Below are 16,892 nucleotides of genomic sequence, written 5' to 3'. Positions count from 1 at the left end.
TTCCCGTTGGCTTGTCTACAGGAAATATGGCCTCTACATATCTCCTCCAGGTCTAGAAAGTGTTTTTTTCCACTAGCATTGCTGGTCAGCACTTGTCCTTGCCAAGCTGCCTGCCTTTCCCATCCTGGGGGAAGAGGAGAGGGAGTTGGCATTTATCCAGTGTAAGTTAACCCCACAGTAATCTGGGATTGCTCTTGCCCAACTCCAGGGCACTAGGTTACTTTACTGACACGTTGTCCTGCACCCCTGGGTTTGCTGTAATTTGAATAGGAGCCCCAGGTTTCTCTGGATCACATCACTGAGCTGGCCTCAACCAAACCAGTGTCAGTGCTAGGGAGGGAGGGGCTAGGTCAAAGCAAGGGGGTCGGCTGCTCTAGGTCCTCCCTGGGGCAGGTGGTTGGGACTGAGCGGAAACTTCAGTACTCGGAGCCTAGGAAGCAGACCATCAGGAGTCAGGTTCGTGGTGGGAAACAGTGTTGGAGGGCCCAGGAGCCCCCTGTGGCTGAGAGAAAAGCAAGGAAAATCTTTGTAGTAGGTGTCAGTGGACACCTGGTGCCTACACTTTGGCCTCCAGATCCCTGGTTTCATCTGCCTGAGAAGACATTACTGTTTTGATGCTGGTGAAAGGAGTGTTCCCTTTTTAGAATTCCTGGAAGCTCTTATTTTACCTGTAGGCAGTTTTGTAGGTTGTTAAATCTCCAAGGGGTCTTGACTTGTAAAGGAAACATGTTCTGGGGAGCATCTCCCCTTCGTTGGGTCTTGTGTTCATGCCTGCCTGGCCTGGGACCTGCTGAGCCTCAGGACAGGCCTTTTGATGTGCCAGCATGGTTAGAGACAGCAGGGGTGGAAGGCAGCAGTGTACTCCTGGTGGTCACACAGTCTATGTGAGATGGGAAGTCCCATCTGTGACTGATGGGCCCTTTGCCCCAAAGTAACTTGTACAGGACAAGGGAATTGACACAGTTTATGTGTGGATGATGGGTTTTCTGCTATTTCTTTCCAGGACTGACAGGAAATATGTATCTTGAGATTTCAATTAGGGAGAGATGGATTTTTCACATTCTTACTCTCCTATGAAGTCTGAGTCACTGAACCTGCGTGGTCAAGGCCTGTCTCTCCTCTGACCTGCAAAAGAAAATGCAGGACTATCAAAGCTGCAAGGGCCATAAAGCTTGGGCAGGCAAATCCCTTCACCTGTAGGCCCAGGAGCCAGCCTGGGGAGAGGAAGGGGCTTCTCACAGCCACAGAGTGTGTTAGTGGCAGGTTGGCCATTTGAACTCAGGTCTTTGTACAGAAATGTCTTCTGGAGCCACCCAGTTTTTCTGGCTTTTTAAATCTCATATGGGTCATGAAACGGGCAGAGTACATGAAGACCCTTTGTAAGTGATTGAGTTACATAAGATGTTGTTTATTACTAAGCAGGCTCAGGGTCCCCTGCTCCTTCAATCCACCGAGGGACAGATTACCCTGAGGCAGTATCACTCTAAGGATGGGAGCTGTCCCTTGTTAATCGTAAGAGTTACCACTTACGGGTTGCCAAGTAGGTACCAGGCACAATATTAGATGCCTCTCAAAGCCTTATTTTCAACAAAGCCAGCAAATGCTGAGTACTTACTATGTGCCAGCCAGCGTTCTAACCACTTGATGTATAACATCTTACATATTCCTTGTAATATCCTGAAAGATACATGCCATTTTAATCCCTGTTTTGCACAGGAGTAAACTGTGGCACAGAAAGGATAAAGAACTTGCCCAAGGTCATATAAAGGCAAGAGCCAGGATTCAAATCCAGGCCTCTGTCTCAGCGCACGCATTTTTTTCACTCCCTCACACCCTTTGCTATTAGTCATTGTCATACTCCAGCACTTACCACCAGTGCCTTCATTTGCTCATTTATTCACCACAGCCAATACTTAACATTTGCTCTAGCATCGTCCCCGGCATGAAAGATTCATGGTAAATGTCCATTGCTTTAGGTCCTAACTGGACCACCTAAGCTTAGCCTTGGCCTATCCTCTGGTGTTCCCTGAATGTGCCCTCCTCAGGGTAACTTGGCTGTTGCTGCCGTCTTTTTTTCTTTTCAGCCTGAGCCTAAATTTCTTTCTCTTCTGGGTCCCAGAGGACTCTTGTGTTGGCTGCCCCTTCTGTACCTGTTAGGCTCATTTCCCAGGAGGCTGGCTTCCGTCTGTCCTCAAAAGAGCTGACTTCTGAGAGGAGAATAGTTGTTACATTCATTTGGCACTTGGCACAGTCAGCCTCAGGCTGCTGGCTATAAAACAAGGGAGGAGCACCCTTTGGGAGTGAGACAGCCCTGACTTTCAATTTGGGCTCTGACATTTACTCACTGAGGGACCTTGAGCTAGTCAATTTCCAAGCCTCAGTTGGCTCATCTGTAAAAATTGGTTTAATAACAGCCGTATTGCGTGGGCTGAGTAAGATTGTGGAAATGAACCTACATGTCTGGCTGACAAGGGATGACAATAAATGGTAGCAGTTCTTAGTCTTGGCAATGGCCCCTCAAACTCTAATGTTCTATGAATCTGCACCCATTTCCTGTGTCCCCTAGAAGACAGAAATCCCCTTCAAGGACCAGAACCATGTCTTAGGCCTCCTTAAAACCCCTGGACCTAGCTGGCTGCTGTGAATCCAGAGGCATCTCAGAAGAGTCAGCTACTCGTCCAGCAACCTGCCATCACACTTTGAAGGCCTGTTGGGGCCAGACCCTGTGGTAGATGCCCTGGATATCCAGGTTACTAGGATACCACACTCTCTCACTTCTCTCAAGCTCACAGTTGATGGAGACACAACCATAAGAGCAAGTAAAAGCAATAGCATGATAGGTAACAGACGTCTGAAGGGCTTACCAGAGGTCCAACTGGTCCGAGCCTCTTACTATTGGAGGAGAGATTGCTGGGGGAGCCAGCAGTCGCTGAGTGGGAAGGAAGGGGGCTCTAGCATCAGAATAAAAGGCTCTGACAGCTGACACTTGATGCTCACCACCTTCCAGGTGAAATGGCTGGGATGAGCCTGTGGAGGAGGCTGGGTCAGGGGCAGTCTTTCCTCTGCTGGATAAAGGAAATGTTAGGGTCTTCCCAGTTCCTGGCCATGCTAGACTCTTTCTGTCTGGAGCTGCAGAGGGTCTGCACTTTGGGGTTGTAATTCAGGTTGAAGTGTAAATGGGAGAGGTGGGGAAGGAGGATTGAATGCCTTGCATGAGAAGCATTTCCAGCTGCTGACTGAGGTGGGCAGACTGGACTGATGGGCCCCCTAGCTGTGGCCCTCCAGTCCTGACCTGGTGTCCGTGTTTCTGCCAGGACCAAGATTTAGGGCTCTGGCATCTTCTCTGGGGGAGACAGGAGCCTCAGCAAAAGGAGCTGGGATTTCAGAAGGGGCCACTTCCCCTTTCCCTTCCCAGGAGTGGCCAGAGCACAGGCCTGGCCTTGAGGAACCACTGGCCTGGGCGGAGGTCTGAGGTTACCTCTGGAGTGAGGCTGGGGGCAGGGGTATCTGGAGACGGGGCTGTGTCTTAGGGGTGTGTGGGAGGAGGAGGGACACAGCTAATGAGAAGCAGGTGGAAGGGCTGCTCATGCCCCAGCCAGGGGACAGGCTGGCTGGGATGGCCCAGTGAGTAGGAGGACCTGTCACCTCACAGACAATCCCACAGAACAGGCTCCAGGATGCCCATTCATATTCATTATATGTGAAGTGGGCGGTTGTAAAGTTAGCTTTCTCTTCATTTAGCTGTCACTGGACAGAAAAATATGAGCTGTGGGCAGATGCCCCTGGATGAGAGCCAGTAGCCAGTCTCTGGCCTCCCTGTGCCCTCCCCTAGGAGCCCCCCACCCCGCCATGGGTCCCCTCCTGGCCTCTGCCAGCCTCTGCCAGCCTCTCCCACTCTTGCTTCATTGACCTCTGGCTCACCTTTATTTTTTCTCCTGTCTCTTCCCACTTCTGGTTTCTTTGTTTGGGTTTATCACAGATCCTTTCCTCTTCCCTCCTTTCATCTTTCTAAGCCCTCTCAAGAGAGAAGAATCATATTTTTCCTCAACCATCGCTCTATCTCTGGCACCCAGCACATTGCCAGGCTGAGTTGGCACTCAAAAATGTTTGTAGGACAAACTACTCTCTCTGTACATCTTTCTGACTTGGTGGGGAAGAAGGTCCAAAACTTTGCTGATCACTCCTTGGATGAAGAAACTTCTCATACAGTGGTGTGAGTCCTGGAGCCAGAATGGTTGGCTTGAGCCCCAATTTCATTACTGCCTGGCCAGGTGAAGGAGATTCTCTTCAACAGTGGCAGCCAAGGATGTCTCTCCTTCATACCCTGACTCTCCTCTGCTGGGTCCCCTCCCGGATACAGGGCTCACACCTGTGGACCTCAGAGCCAGCGTCAAGACCGAGAGGAAAGAAATCACCAAAAGCCAGACCCTTGTGTAGAGGGAAGGGGAAGGAAGGGAGGGAAGACAGACTCCTCTGGGGATACATGCGACTATCTTGGCTGGGAAATCTGATCTGGTGGGGGACTCACCCCCTCCTCTGGAATCAGCTCAGCCCTGATGTGTCTTTGTGGGCTTGGGTTTCTCTGTGCCTGAAAGATGAGGCGTGGGGTGGGGGTGGCTGGGCTGTTGGTTGAGGCTGAATTCTTCTGAGCAATGTGGTTGTGTTTACTGGGAGGGTGGGAGGGCCAGACCTTTTTCCTGCCTTCCAGGCTTCGGAGATAAGGCAGAAAGTGAGGATGAAGGATAGAATGGGTAATATTCTGAAACCACAAGAAAGAGTTCTGGCTTTTATCTCTGCCCCACAGCTCAGAGATGTTCCTGGGGCATCTGGAAGGAAGCCACCCCACTCCCACCACCCTGGGGTCCCAGCCCATGGGGAGCGCAGAACCTCAGTAGGTACCCCTTTCTTCCATTCTACCTCCCGTCCATTGTCAGTTTAGCCACAAAGTTATTTTAGCTTTTTTACTGCTCTTCCCACCCTCAGTTTTCCCTGCCACATGAGCCCAGCCCTAGAGCTGAGCTTTTCTCCCTGCCTCCCAGCACAGCCAAAGCCACAGAGACCCTAGGCAGGTGACAGAGCCCAGCCTGGCATGCATCGGCCTTGAGGGCTCTGCTGCAAGACCACCTTCCCCTTCCTCGCTGGCCCCTCAGGGGTCGTGGCCAGCCTGCATCCTGGACACAGACCAGCCCCAAAGCAACCAGTGCCAAGCCCTGGGGATAGACAGTCACCTGGTATAAAAAACACCACCACCTGGGCAGCTTTTTTTTTTTTTTCTCTCCCTCCATTTTTTTTTTTTTTTTAAAAAACAAAAGTGTCTGTACAAAAATGGGGATCAGGATCTCAGTCTGTGGAAATCTGTTTTATTCTGACCAACATCCAATATCATTTCCATGGCATAGCTCTGGGCTGGTCCCATGGAAGAGATTCCAAATATGTAGTGATTTTTGGTGGAATTTCTGCCCCCTTGGAGGGGAAGATGACTGCATGGCATGCTGGGAGTGCAGGCACAGGGCAGGATTGAGGGTGGCTGGAGCTGAGGAGCCAGTGTGTGCCTTCGTCTATGCTGACCTTGGCCTTTACACCCTCCTTAGTGTCAGACACCAGCGCGCCCCCTGCTGGTGGGGAGGGGAAGCAGGGCTGACTCCACCCCATCATGGGAGACTCCCTTTTGGCTTCTGTCTCATCATGGAGAGCTTCAGTCCACTCGGCGTTCTCCTCCTCCCATTTTCCTGGGTTCCCTGAACGATGAGCCAAGTAAGCTGTCTTAGCTGGAGAGATGACAATGGACTTGGACAAAGTCTGGAGGAAGCAGGGCAGTGTCTCCCTGCCTTCAGCCCAGAGTTTAGGTGAGGGGACTCAGTTTGTGGTAGGAAGAGTCCTGGCTGCTTTGAAGCCCATTCTCCTAGGCAGCCCCACCTTATTCTAAGAGAAAATACCCTGTAAAGTGTTCCCTGCTGGGGAATGACAGTGCCAGCTGCTCTTCCAGGCCTCCAGAACCATCTGGGGCTTGGAGGCAGAGGTGCTTCCTCCCTGGTGTCCAGGCAGGGATGGGCTAGGAGCGGCTGGGAATGGAAAAGGAGGTGGGCCGCTCATTTTGCAGGTCCATATGACTGATCACGTGGTCCAGTTCAGAAGGCCGGGTGGCTCCTTGGGCTTTACCCTGAGCGAGACGAGGCTTGGAGACTTATAGTCACCATCTGAGGAGGGCTCAAAGCTGTGGCCCCCCAGGGTGGGGGGAAAGCCATGGATGGAGTAGATGCCAGGGTGAGCCACAGAGGGGGCTGGCACCCCCATGAAGCCAGCCACACTCCCATGGGAGTGGGAATATGGAGACATGCATGGGGAGGGTATGCCCTCTGGAGACACAAGGCAGGGGCCCCCAGGGCTCCCGGATCCTGGACTGGCCCACAGGGAGTTCTGCAGCTGAAAAGAGAGAGGAAAGAAGGTCCATGAGCCGGTAGCTTCAGGAGCTGACTTCCCTACCCAGGGGCTTTCTCTTTGTCCTTGGGGCCCCAGAAACTTTCCAGGAAACCTCCACTTGGCTCAGATCTACCCCCTCCCACCCCCAACACTGGCAGTGGCATCTCAGGAGGCTCCTGCCACTGTTCTCAAAACGAAATTTTCTTCTGTGATTCCTTTGTGTTCCGCATGCGTCATTCATGAGACAGGCAAGAGCCCCGGTTTGCAGAGGAAGAAGTGAAGTGGTGTACCCACTATCACACAGAACGCTGACGCTCTCCAGGTCTCTTCAGACCAGACCTCATATTCTTTTTGGTGACCCTGCCACGTCCTGGCTCAGGTAGGGCTGGGGTCTTACCTGAGGGTGGCTGTCAGTGCGGGGCAGCACAGAGATGTCATAGGCAGCCGTGAAGGGATTCCGCCCCTCCTGGATCTTCCCATAACGCTCACGCTTCCGCCACTTGGCTCTGCGGTTCTGGAACCAGACCTAGGGGCAGGTTGTGGGGGTTTGAGGGGGTGATAGGGCAGCCCTGAGGAGATAGGGCAGCCTGCTAGGGAGAGTTGATGGTTGTGTCCTCTCGTGGGAGGGGGAGCAGGCTCCAGGACGGAGGATTTCAACTGTTAATCCACACTGTTCTCCAGGCCAGGGAAGCCTGGGAGGAAGCCTGGGAGAGGCCCAAGCCCAAAGTGGGTTAATTGGCCCCATGGGCCTCCAGCTGTCACTCCCCAGGTTGAATCACTGTGGTCCTCCAGCTTGGCTGTGTCTACTAAGGGTGTTGTGGGGGCATCTGTGGGCCTCAGGGGCCCTAGGTACTTCCTAGGTATACTGTGCACATGTGTTGGGTTTCTAGTCTCCCCGCCTCATCTCCTTTTCCAAGCTACCCACCTCATAGCATCCGAGGAATCTTAGACATTTCTGTTCAGGTCATGGTCCTGTTTAAACCCTCAGTGACTCCCTGGAGACCTTGGTCCAGAGCATAGCTTCTTAACAAGGCCCCTGCCTCTCTGCACAGCCTCATATCCTGCCAGGCAAACACATTTGATTCTTCCTGGTTGCCTCCCAAGCTCCCGCCCAGCTCTTCTGAAATACTGCTATCTTGCTCCTTCCATCTTTTGCTTAGGTTTTCTCTTCCTGGGCTCCTCATCCCCTCAACACATACATCCATGATGGGCATCCTCCACAGGACTTCCAAAATACCCTGGACCTCTCTTTGTACTCACCCCATTCCATTACCATGATCTGTTTTTGGAATCTGTTTCTCCCATTCATTTGTGAGCCCTTGGCAGATAGGGGTGGCACATCTGTGCGTTGTGCACATCTGTATACATATCTGTGATGAATTTGTTGTTTGGTATATGTGCTGTGACTGTTACATTTAACTGTATTGGTATATATGTTTTGTATTTCTATCATTTAGTCAACATTTATGTGTCAGCCTCTAAGCTAAATTTAACAATGTCAAAATAAAACCAACCAAACAAAACAACCCCTGCTTTCCAGGGATATCTAGCTGGGAGTAACAACAGAAGAACGCTGTGTGTGTGTGTGTGTGTGTGTGTGTGTGTGTGTGTGTAACAACAGAAGAACGCTGTGTGTGTGTGTGTGTGTGTGTGTGTGTGTGTGTGTGTAATCCGTCTACCCCAGCTGGGATGAGAAATCCCACTCCAGCCCCTCAGGCTTCCTGCCCCCATGGTCATTCCTACACATGCAGGCAGGTAAGGCACCAACAGTGAAGGGGCTGTGCATACCCCATCCCCCTAGCTCCCAGGTTGCCAAGATAAGAAAGCAGGCCTGCAGCAAGGTCAGCAAAAGGCCACCCCCACCTGCCCAGCTGCCTGGATTTCCTTTCTCTGCTTTCCCTCCCCTGACAGAGGATGAGGGAGCTTAGAGCCAGTGAATCTGGCTATTGGAACTCACTTTTCTGTCACCATCCATTCTCCCTTGGGGATCCCACTGTAGGCCTACCCTGGGCTCTGGACCTGCCCTCTGCATTATCTGGTGTGTAGCCTCATTCTTCCTCTCCATAGGGCAGGGTGTATGGGTGGGTTTCATGCTCCTGCCAGAGAAAACATTCCTACTCCAGGGTCTCTGTCCTTCAGGAAGCTTCTAGACTAGGGCTGAGGGCCTCATGGCTACTCCTGCACCCTCTCAGGTTGAAAAGGCCTAGGAAAGGAGCAGAGGAAGTGCTCTCCACCTCCCACAAACACTTGGTTCGGGAAGAGCTGGTTAGACCACACCCTGGAGGCCTGCTGAGGTGACTCCATGGTCCTGATTCCCATGGCTTATATCATCTGGGGTTGCCTTGAATGCTGGGCCTCTTGCCCTGATGACCTCAGCCCCCGGAGGCCTTGGGGGACAGTCTTGGAAGTCTGTTTTGGCTGCCACCTGGGAGGAGCAGGGAGGCAGGAGAACTCAGCAGAGAAGGGGAAACAGCCCAAGCCTCTCTCATCCTGTTGGATGCAGCCGTAGGGCCTTCTCTGTTAGATGACAGCTGGCCTCTTTATAGACTGGCCTGTCAGTCCCCATATCCTGCCAGGACTGTCTCCTGCCCTAGTGCCTTCACAAAGGGTCTCTGGAAGGGCCCCATGCAGGGTGGGATAGCATGAGCTTTGTTCCTGCTAAGTCTCCTCCATGGTGGGAGAGAGACTCCTCTGCCTAAGAGGTCACCTCCTCACCTTTCCCCAGAACTCCAACTCACCCCTCCTGCTTGGTATCGGGAAGCCTGCTTTGATCGAGCCGGTTCAGTGCAAGCCAGTGAATGGCCATCTTCCTCTTGGGCCAGACTCTTACTGAAACTCCTTCCCCATCCCCAGCCTGCTTGCCACCTTCATGTGCTTGACACTTCCAACATGCTTGGACATGGGCTTCCCTTGCCTTCCTCCCTTCTCAGCATTTATCTACCTACAGGCTGGACTCCCCCCATGTAAAACTGGCCACGGCCCCTCTGGGAAGCCCTGGGACCTGATCTCCATGGGGGAGTTTGTTAGGATGGGGAAGGGCTCCCAGCCAGCCTTTCCCAGCCGGGGTCTGAGCGCTGGCAAGGACCCAAGGTCGGTGGCTCCTCACGACTTTGAGAATCACTGACCCTGAGACGTCCTGGCAGGGACCTTCCCATTCTAGGCAGCCACCTCAGGAGCAGCCCTGATGTGTGTTCAGCACCTCACCGCTTCCAAAATGCGGCCATCCCTGTGATCCTCAAGATAGTCCCTACGCAGCCAGTCCCATCATTCCCTTTTCCTGAACTGGGAAACTGAGACTGAGAGATTCATTAACATACCCCAAATCACCTCCAGTAAGTGGCGGAGTTAGGACTCCCACACAGGTGATGGCTTCCAGAGGCCACCGCCCTTACACCCAGGCATACGCTTCAATTTGGGCCAGAAGAGCCTGTGGCTGCAGCAGAGCTGGGCATGAGGGTGAGCCCAGGAGGGGAAGGCTGGGGCAGACCCCTGGGAAAGGTGGTTCTGGGAGGCACCAGTGCCCACCTCTCCCAGCCCTTCCAGATCACTTTCTGGTCACTGTGTGGTAGAGGCAGCCAGAGAGCCCCATCCCTGCAGTGCCCTCACCTGTACCCGGGCCTCGGTCAGGTCTGTGCGCAGGGCCAGCTGCTCCCGGGCGTACACATCAGGATAGTGGGTTTTCTGGAAGACCTTCTCCAGCTCCTCCAGCTGGAATGTGCTGAAGGTCGTGCGGTTACGACGCTTCTTGCTCTTGTTCTTGGCCAACTCCATGGAGTCAGGGAGTCCCGGGGAAAGAGGAAGATGTAGGCTGGCCAGGCAGGGGCCTGGGGAGCCTTGCAAGTTAGAGGGCCCGTCTCTGGGGCCCCCTCGGCAGTCCAAGGGCAGCTGGGGGAAGCTGGCAGCTTTGGAGGTCTTCTCCTCAGCTGCAATGGAGAACACAAAAAGGAGGATGGCAAATGAACCAGGGGCTTTTGTGGGTTGGAATGGAGGGAGGGGGAAGAACATTGACGCCTCAGTCTCCGCCTCCCCCTTCTTTTCCCTTCCCTTCCTCCATGGGAGTCTGGCATTTAGAGGCCTGCCTGCTGAGCCTCCAGCTGGGGAGGGGGCCCTGGGGAACTATGTGCTCTGTGGTCTGGGCGGATCTGCTGGGGCCAGAGTGGGGTTCATTTCGGGGAAGTGCTCTGTGGTGGTGCGTTCCACAGGGACGTGAGAGGACTGGCGCCACAGCAGGACCACCGCCCTGGCAAGGCCAAGAATGGGGGCAGAGGGCGGGGTGAGGATGGGGTGGTTGACATCTCCTGCTCCTGCCAGAAAGTGCTTCCTTGTTCCTAACTCTGCAGGCCTTGGTTCCCAGGCCCTTATGCCCACGCCTCTGCTCCCAGGGCCAGGCAGGCAGTGGACGTGGGTGCTCAGACCACCTTTGGCTGGTCTGGCTGAGCTTCATTCTCTGAACCCCAGGTCTCAGGTCAATATCAAATTCCCCAGCTCTGGTGTAAGAAGGGCAAGATGGGACAAAGAAGCTTCCAGAGGGATTGCCTCTCTCCATTCCTCCTAAAATTGTGGTGTCTGGGCAAGGACTTAAGCTCCAGCAATAGAGAAGCAGAGCTGAGATAGGCTGTGCTCAAAGAAGGAGAGTTGGGGACCAGTGTCATAACAGGGCATAGCCCCTGTCCCCATCATTCCCATCATTGACCACCCCCTCCTTCCTCAGGAGTTTCTGACTGCTCCCCCATTGCCTATGTTTAACAGGCAGGGAAGGACTTGATTGCAGACTGGAACAGTTTCCAGCAGCCCCACTCGGACATGCTAACCCCTACTCCAGAAGCTTGGCGGAGCCTCACCATGGCGGATCGACCGACAGAGCATGGTGAAAAAAATAGGTCACCCTGATTGCCCACGCCCTCTCCCTCTGGCAAGGACCCCCAGCAGTGTCCCCATGAAATCCCTCCTCAACAGTCCACTGGGATGGCAGCTGAGACGCCACAAAGACGCCCCACTGACTCACACAGCCTCTTGCCTGGCTCTGGGCCCATCTCCGGTGGAGGCCCGGCCCTGAGGAGGCCCAGCTAGCTGGCACAAGAGGCAGTTTCTTCCCAGGACTTGGTGTCGGGATCACAGCTGTGGTTGGGGGAGAATGGGACTGGAGAAGTGGGCCTCTCAGGATCTGGGTCTGATGAGTCCCTGTCTGCACTGTGAAGGACAAATCGGGCAGGGTCCTCCTCAGCTGGAAGGTAGTCAGTTACTTTCCAGGACTACCCAGGCCATGAAATAAGCTCCTGGTGTGTGTCCTGGAGGACTGGGAGAGTCGGGCAGGGCTACCTAGCCTTGGACCATGCCCAGCCTGTACACAGGCCTGTACACAGGTAGCCCACAGCTACCGCCCAGGGACCAGGGCTCCTTCACAACTCAGGTGGAGCACAGGGAAGAAAGTGTTCCAGTCCCTGACTTCCATTCTTGGGCCAGCACATTTCAGGTTTAGGGGCAGTTCCATTTGATAGAAGCTTAGGAAGGAAGACTCACAGATGTTGAACCAAGTAATTGAAAATGATCAGGAAGACTAGGGACACTGGAATGGGACATCCCCCCCACCCCACCCCCACCACATGCATACACACAGCAGGCCATGGAAATGTTCAGCCTGAGAAGGAAGAGTCTTGGTGTCTTGGGTTTGTAGGGAGGCTGTGCTGGACTCCAGGCAGAAAAGGGGTGAGGGTAGCTCAGGCCTGAGGGTCAGGGCTGGGGTTCAAGAGTACTGACATCCCGGCAGAGGCCCTCCAAAGCTCTGGGGCTTGCTCATCTGCCTCTTGGGTCTCAATAGGACCTGCCCAGAGGAAGTGACCAGATCTGGGGCCCTGAGACTTGCGTTCCTGACCTGGAGCCACCAAGCTGCCAGGGACAAGGTATGAAAGTGCAGTACGACTTCTAAGAACAGCTTCCCCAAAGAAGAGGCCAGGCCTGCTGACCTCTGCCCAACTCCCATGCCTGCCCAGTCTACAGCCCTCTCAAGGGACCACAGAACTGCTCTCCTCCTCATTGTCATTGCCCTGAAACCTCCTTGATCTACCTGGAGGACACCAGAGAGAGGGTGGCATCCCCCCACTTTGGGAGAGAGGGGCACTCCTCAGAGAACACAGAGCAGCCTCCTGAGGAGCAAGGCCCAGAAGAGGAAAGGGATAGAACTGGGATAAATGGAAGGCAGAAGCCGGGAAAGACAGGCCAGGAATAGCAGCCAGCAGCTTGAACCTAAGCTTGTAAAAGAGAGAGGGCTGCTCTGCTGAGCACGGGGCACATCTGAGGTGTGTATGGATTGTGCAGAGGAGTCACTGCACCTGATCCAGACACTAGGTGGTTAAGGCGGGGTACTCATGTTGGAGACAGCCTGAGACAGCGCTGGGGTGTCTTCTGCTTGCATAACCGAAGGGCCACAGCAGCAGCTGTTGGGCGTGAAAGCCAGGAGCCTTTTAAAATAGTAAAGGAGCTCTCTGTCCCTGACCCAGCTCTCAGGCCTGCGGTACCCTGAGCACCCCTCACCCGGAGGAGTGCCAGAGCCCCTACCAGCGGCTGCTTCTAAGCCACTGTGCAGCCAGGAGGCAGCGCCGCAGCAGGCCCGAGTGCTCCACTGTCCCCACAGAAGGCATCCATTGAGACCGCGGGACCAGCCTCGGCTTTCACATTTCGCTGCAGCCTTGTCCGGCGCCGCACTGTTTCCTCCGGCCACTGTGGGGTCGCTAAGCGACCTGCAGAACTCGCTGAGGCCCAGGCTCCTGCAGCTCCCGCCGAAGACTCAAAGCCAGAGTGGACATAAACGCCGTGGGCAGGACCCCGGTGAGGCCTCGGTGCCCTTCTTGGGGGTTCTCAGCCTTGGCCCAGAAGCCTCAGCCCGGGTCTAAGAACTTGGGACTCTCCTCGACGTCGGCGGTCGGCCGGGTCATCCGGCTCAGGGCCTCAGCGGCAGCGGGCAAAACTCTAGTAGGAGTCTCTTGCCGAGGGCGTGTTTCGACGTCAGAGCCAAACTCGGGGACAGACTAGCCAAGCGCGGAGGGCGCGAGAGCCGCTGGCAGCGCCAGCACGCAGCCTGGGTTCAGAGCAGGGCTGGGCGCTCTCAGCAAAGGGCGGCCTGGGGCTGCGCGGGCGGCGGACGGCAGGCGGGAGACTAGCGAGGTGCGCCAGGCTCTGGGGCGCGCAACTGCCCAGCCTCGTGAAAGATCGCGCCGCAGATGGGGCGCAGCTGCGCGCTCACTCGTGTGGACTGGAAACGCTCCGAGCCGGTTATTTTAAAAACCGGGAAATAAGGCGGGTTCCCTCTTCGCCCGCCACTTCCCACCAAGTAGGCTGTGCGGCCCTGGGGACTGATTGTCCTCAAGCAGCCAGGCTCCACGGCGCGCCGCGCTGCGCCGAGGTCCGCTCGGCGGCAGGGACGCTGGCCGCCCGTTGAACACCGGCCAGAGCGCCAGAGGCTAGCGGCCGCCAGGATCTCTACCAGACTCTGCTCGCACCCGCCTGCCTCCCTTTCGTTTGGCCTGTCCTCCGTTCAACTGAAATCGTTAATTTTCTTATCCCCCTTGTTCTCATTTTGATATATTCCACGCTTTAAACATGCTCCGTTTTCTTTTGTTTAGTCTGCTCCCTCCCTCTTTGTCCTTTCCCCCTTCTCTAGTTATCCATTTCGTTCGATCTTGCTCCTGCTTTTTTTATTCGTTCGTTCCTCATTTATTCATTTTAGTTCATCCCAGCTCACCGACTGCCATTTACCCTTTCGTTCTCACCGCGCTCTCCGTTGTTTTGTTCAAATTCCCTTCCTCTTTTCTTGGTTGTCGTTCGCTTTCTTTGGTTTTCTTTCTCGGTATTTCGTTGTCAAGGACACCCTTGCCGTCGGATCCCGGGGTGCTGGGTTCCTCCCGGCCGCTCGTTCCGCACCAGCGCTCTCTGCAGTTCGCGCGGCACCGGTGTGGTCCGGGCGCCCGAGCTGTCGGTGCCGGATGCGGCGCGCCTAGCAGAGACGCGGGCCCGGGGGGGTTGGCTCCTGCCCGACGCGGAGCGCTGAGCCAGGCCAGGTACCTGTCTCTGGCGGTACTCACCGCGCTGCGCGGCCTCTGCCGTCTGGCTGGGATCAGAGGAGCCAGGCCAACTGCTTCTCATTAAGTCCCAACTGTGGTTTTTATCAGGAAAGCCTCTTTCAAAGGGCACAGACACGAAGCTCCGCGGACTGGTTCATTTCCTCCGTTGACCCACACACACCTCCCCGCCCTCCCCTACACATTCCCACCGCCCCGGCTGGGCGAAAGCCGGAGATGCCCGGCCACTCCGTGGAGGCCCGCAAGGCGCCAGCCGGGCGGCGGCAGGGGGTTGAGGCGGATCTTGGAGGATCCAGTTCTGGGCCTAGGCTGCGGGATATGGCAGCGCAGATAAGGTGGGTGCGGTGCGGAAGCCGAGACGCCTTACAGGTCATAGGGTGCGGCGGACGGCGGCAGAGCTGCCGATCAGCCTGCCAGGCCCCTGCCTTCAGGCGCATTCTCGGATGCCGGCGCGGTCCAGCCGGCCTTAGCACAGGGCACCGGCCCGGGAGCCCGCGGCGCCTGGGGGTTAGGCTGCCCAGGGCTGCTTCTGACTGCCCAGCGGTGATGATTCAGTGCGGGGAAGCCAAGACTGCCAGAAGGGCGGCTATCATAGTGCATAACGGCAGGCAGGCCAGCTTAGTATGAGAAATAAGAATACAGTTATTCCGTCTTGAGGACAGCCCTGGCATTGCACGACCAGTCGCGGCCAGACTGTGCCAGTCTGCCGCACAGGCAGCACCCTTCCTGTGAAGGCTAGGCCCTGGGAGGAGAGGCGGGCCAAGGCCAGGCCGCAGTCCCCAGCCGACCCCAATTTGACCACTCTAGGTCGAGGCCCAGCCTCAGGGCCCTCAAAGGGCGCCAGACACAAAAGCCGCGCTTCTTCGTCAGGGCTCAGTGTGGATCCACAGCCCTCGGCCGGGTCTGGGCTTCAGGGTAGGTGGCAGTTCCAGTCCAACTTCGGCAGAGCATGCTCTCTCCTTCCCAGGTCCAACTGCTTTCGGGGCCCGACTGGACTCCGGGCCGTCGCCACTGCACCTTCCCTCGACCTCCCGCCTCCCATTCCCGCCGCCGAGGAACGGTGGTTCACCCTCCCGCCCCGCACTGGCCTTTGCCTGGCCCGGGCCAGCGCCAACCCGGCTTCCGTGGAAGCCGTGGCGAAAGGCGAGGGGGGCAAAAAGTTGAGAAATAGGCGAGCGGGAGAGATAAGCAGGAAGGCCCGGGTGGGCCCGGGTAAGGAAGAAGGAGAGAGGGTCGGGCTGCGCGCTACGCCCCGCGCCGCGCGTTACCTTCCGCGGGGCCCTCGTAGAAGTGGCAGCCGTTGAGGGCCGGGCCGGGCCCGAGGTCCCGCAGGTACTTGGCGGGCGGCTTGGCCGGCTCTGGGAGGTAGGGCTCCAGGGGCCCGCAGGCCGGAAAGCGGGTCAGCCGTGGGCCGCGGGGCGGCGCGGGGTGCAGTTGAGGCGCAGCGGCGGGGGTTCCCTGCGGGCCCGGAGGCTCGTCCCCCGAGGCCACATAGGGGCCGGGTGCAGGCCCCACGCGGAAAGGCGCGCAGTGCTCGGGGTCCATGCTGGCTCAGGGCGCACAGGCCTCGGGGCTCCGGGGCTCGCGCTGCCCGCGCCGCCTGTTAGCGCCCGCCAAGGGGGAGGGACCTGGGCGCGGGGGCGCGGAGCCCCCGGGAGCGGCGCGCGCCACGGGGGGCGGGGGGCGGGGGGCGGGGGGCAGGGGAGGGGGCCGCGCCTCTGACTTAATGCTGGAACCATCCACGTCACGTGTGGCCCCGTGCGGGTTAACCCCTCGGAGCCCGGGAACCCCCTCCCCCCATTCACCCAGAGCCCAGTCCCAGGCAGCTCAGGAGAGGATGAAGCAGCTTCCTCTCTAGGGCAGGATCCCTTTGTCTACCCATCCAGGTAAGTCTCTTGCTCAGAGCAGCACCCGTGGTCCTGATATCCAGCCTAGAAGCACTTGCCCCTAGAGGGGTGAGGCCGTGTGGGCATCCCCCCCAAACACTTCTAGGCCCGGACTCTGGACATCAGCCTGGGATGAGGGCCTGGGCGGGCAGGCAGGCAGGCCTTAGGCTGCAGTTTTACTTAGGTCTCCGCTAGGAGCTGGACAAAATGTTGCCTCAGCAAAAAACACCTCCCTTAGAGATCTCTTGTTTCTCACAGTGAAAGGAGCTATTAGGAGTGTTGTGTGGAAGCAGATCTAAGCTGGGAATGGGGTGCTGGGGAGCTTGGGCCTGGACACTATCATTAATTAGCTATGGGTCCTTGCGCCAATCATTAGTGTCCTCATCTGACTGTGGAGGTCGGGCCAAGCCAACCCTGGGTCTTTCTATGTATTTGAGGTGTGTTTCAGAAGTAGAGACAGGGCCAGAGCAGACAGGGAGACTCCCATGGGCAGCTCAGGACTAAACAGTGT

General features: G+C 56.4%; 1 protein-coding gene across 1 annotated transcript; it reads right to left on the bottom strand.

Moving 5' to 3' along the window:
- Positions 1 to 5,340: 5,340 nt before the first annotated feature.
- On the bottom strand, positions 5,341 to 16,170 carry ALX3 (ALX homeobox 3). Its single transcript, XM_002810475.2, has 4 exons — positions 15,764 to 16,170; positions 10,027 to 10,343; positions 6,818 to 6,946; positions 5,341 to 6,423 (listed from the first exon to the last, which is right to left on the bottom strand). Exons 1-4 carry the CDS (start codon positions 16,038 to 16,040, stop codon positions 6,115 to 6,117), a joined length of 1,032 nt encoding a protein of 343 aa, XP_002810521.1. The 5' UTR covers positions 16,041 to 16,170; the 3' UTR covers positions 5,341 to 6,114.
- Between the last annotated feature and the right edge of the window lie 722 nt (positions 16,171 to 16,892).

The sequence above is a fragment of the Pongo abelii genome, chromosome 1, assembly GCF_028885655.2.
Source record: "Pongo abelii isolate AG06213 chromosome 1, NHGRI_mPonAbe1-v2.0_pri, whole genome shotgun sequence".
Classification (NCBI taxonomy): domain Eukaryota; kingdom Metazoa; phylum Chordata; class Mammalia; order Primates; family Hominidae; genus Pongo; species Pongo abelii.
Note: the sequence above shows the minus strand (reverse complement) of the source record. Positions and strands in the feature narration are given on the sequence as shown.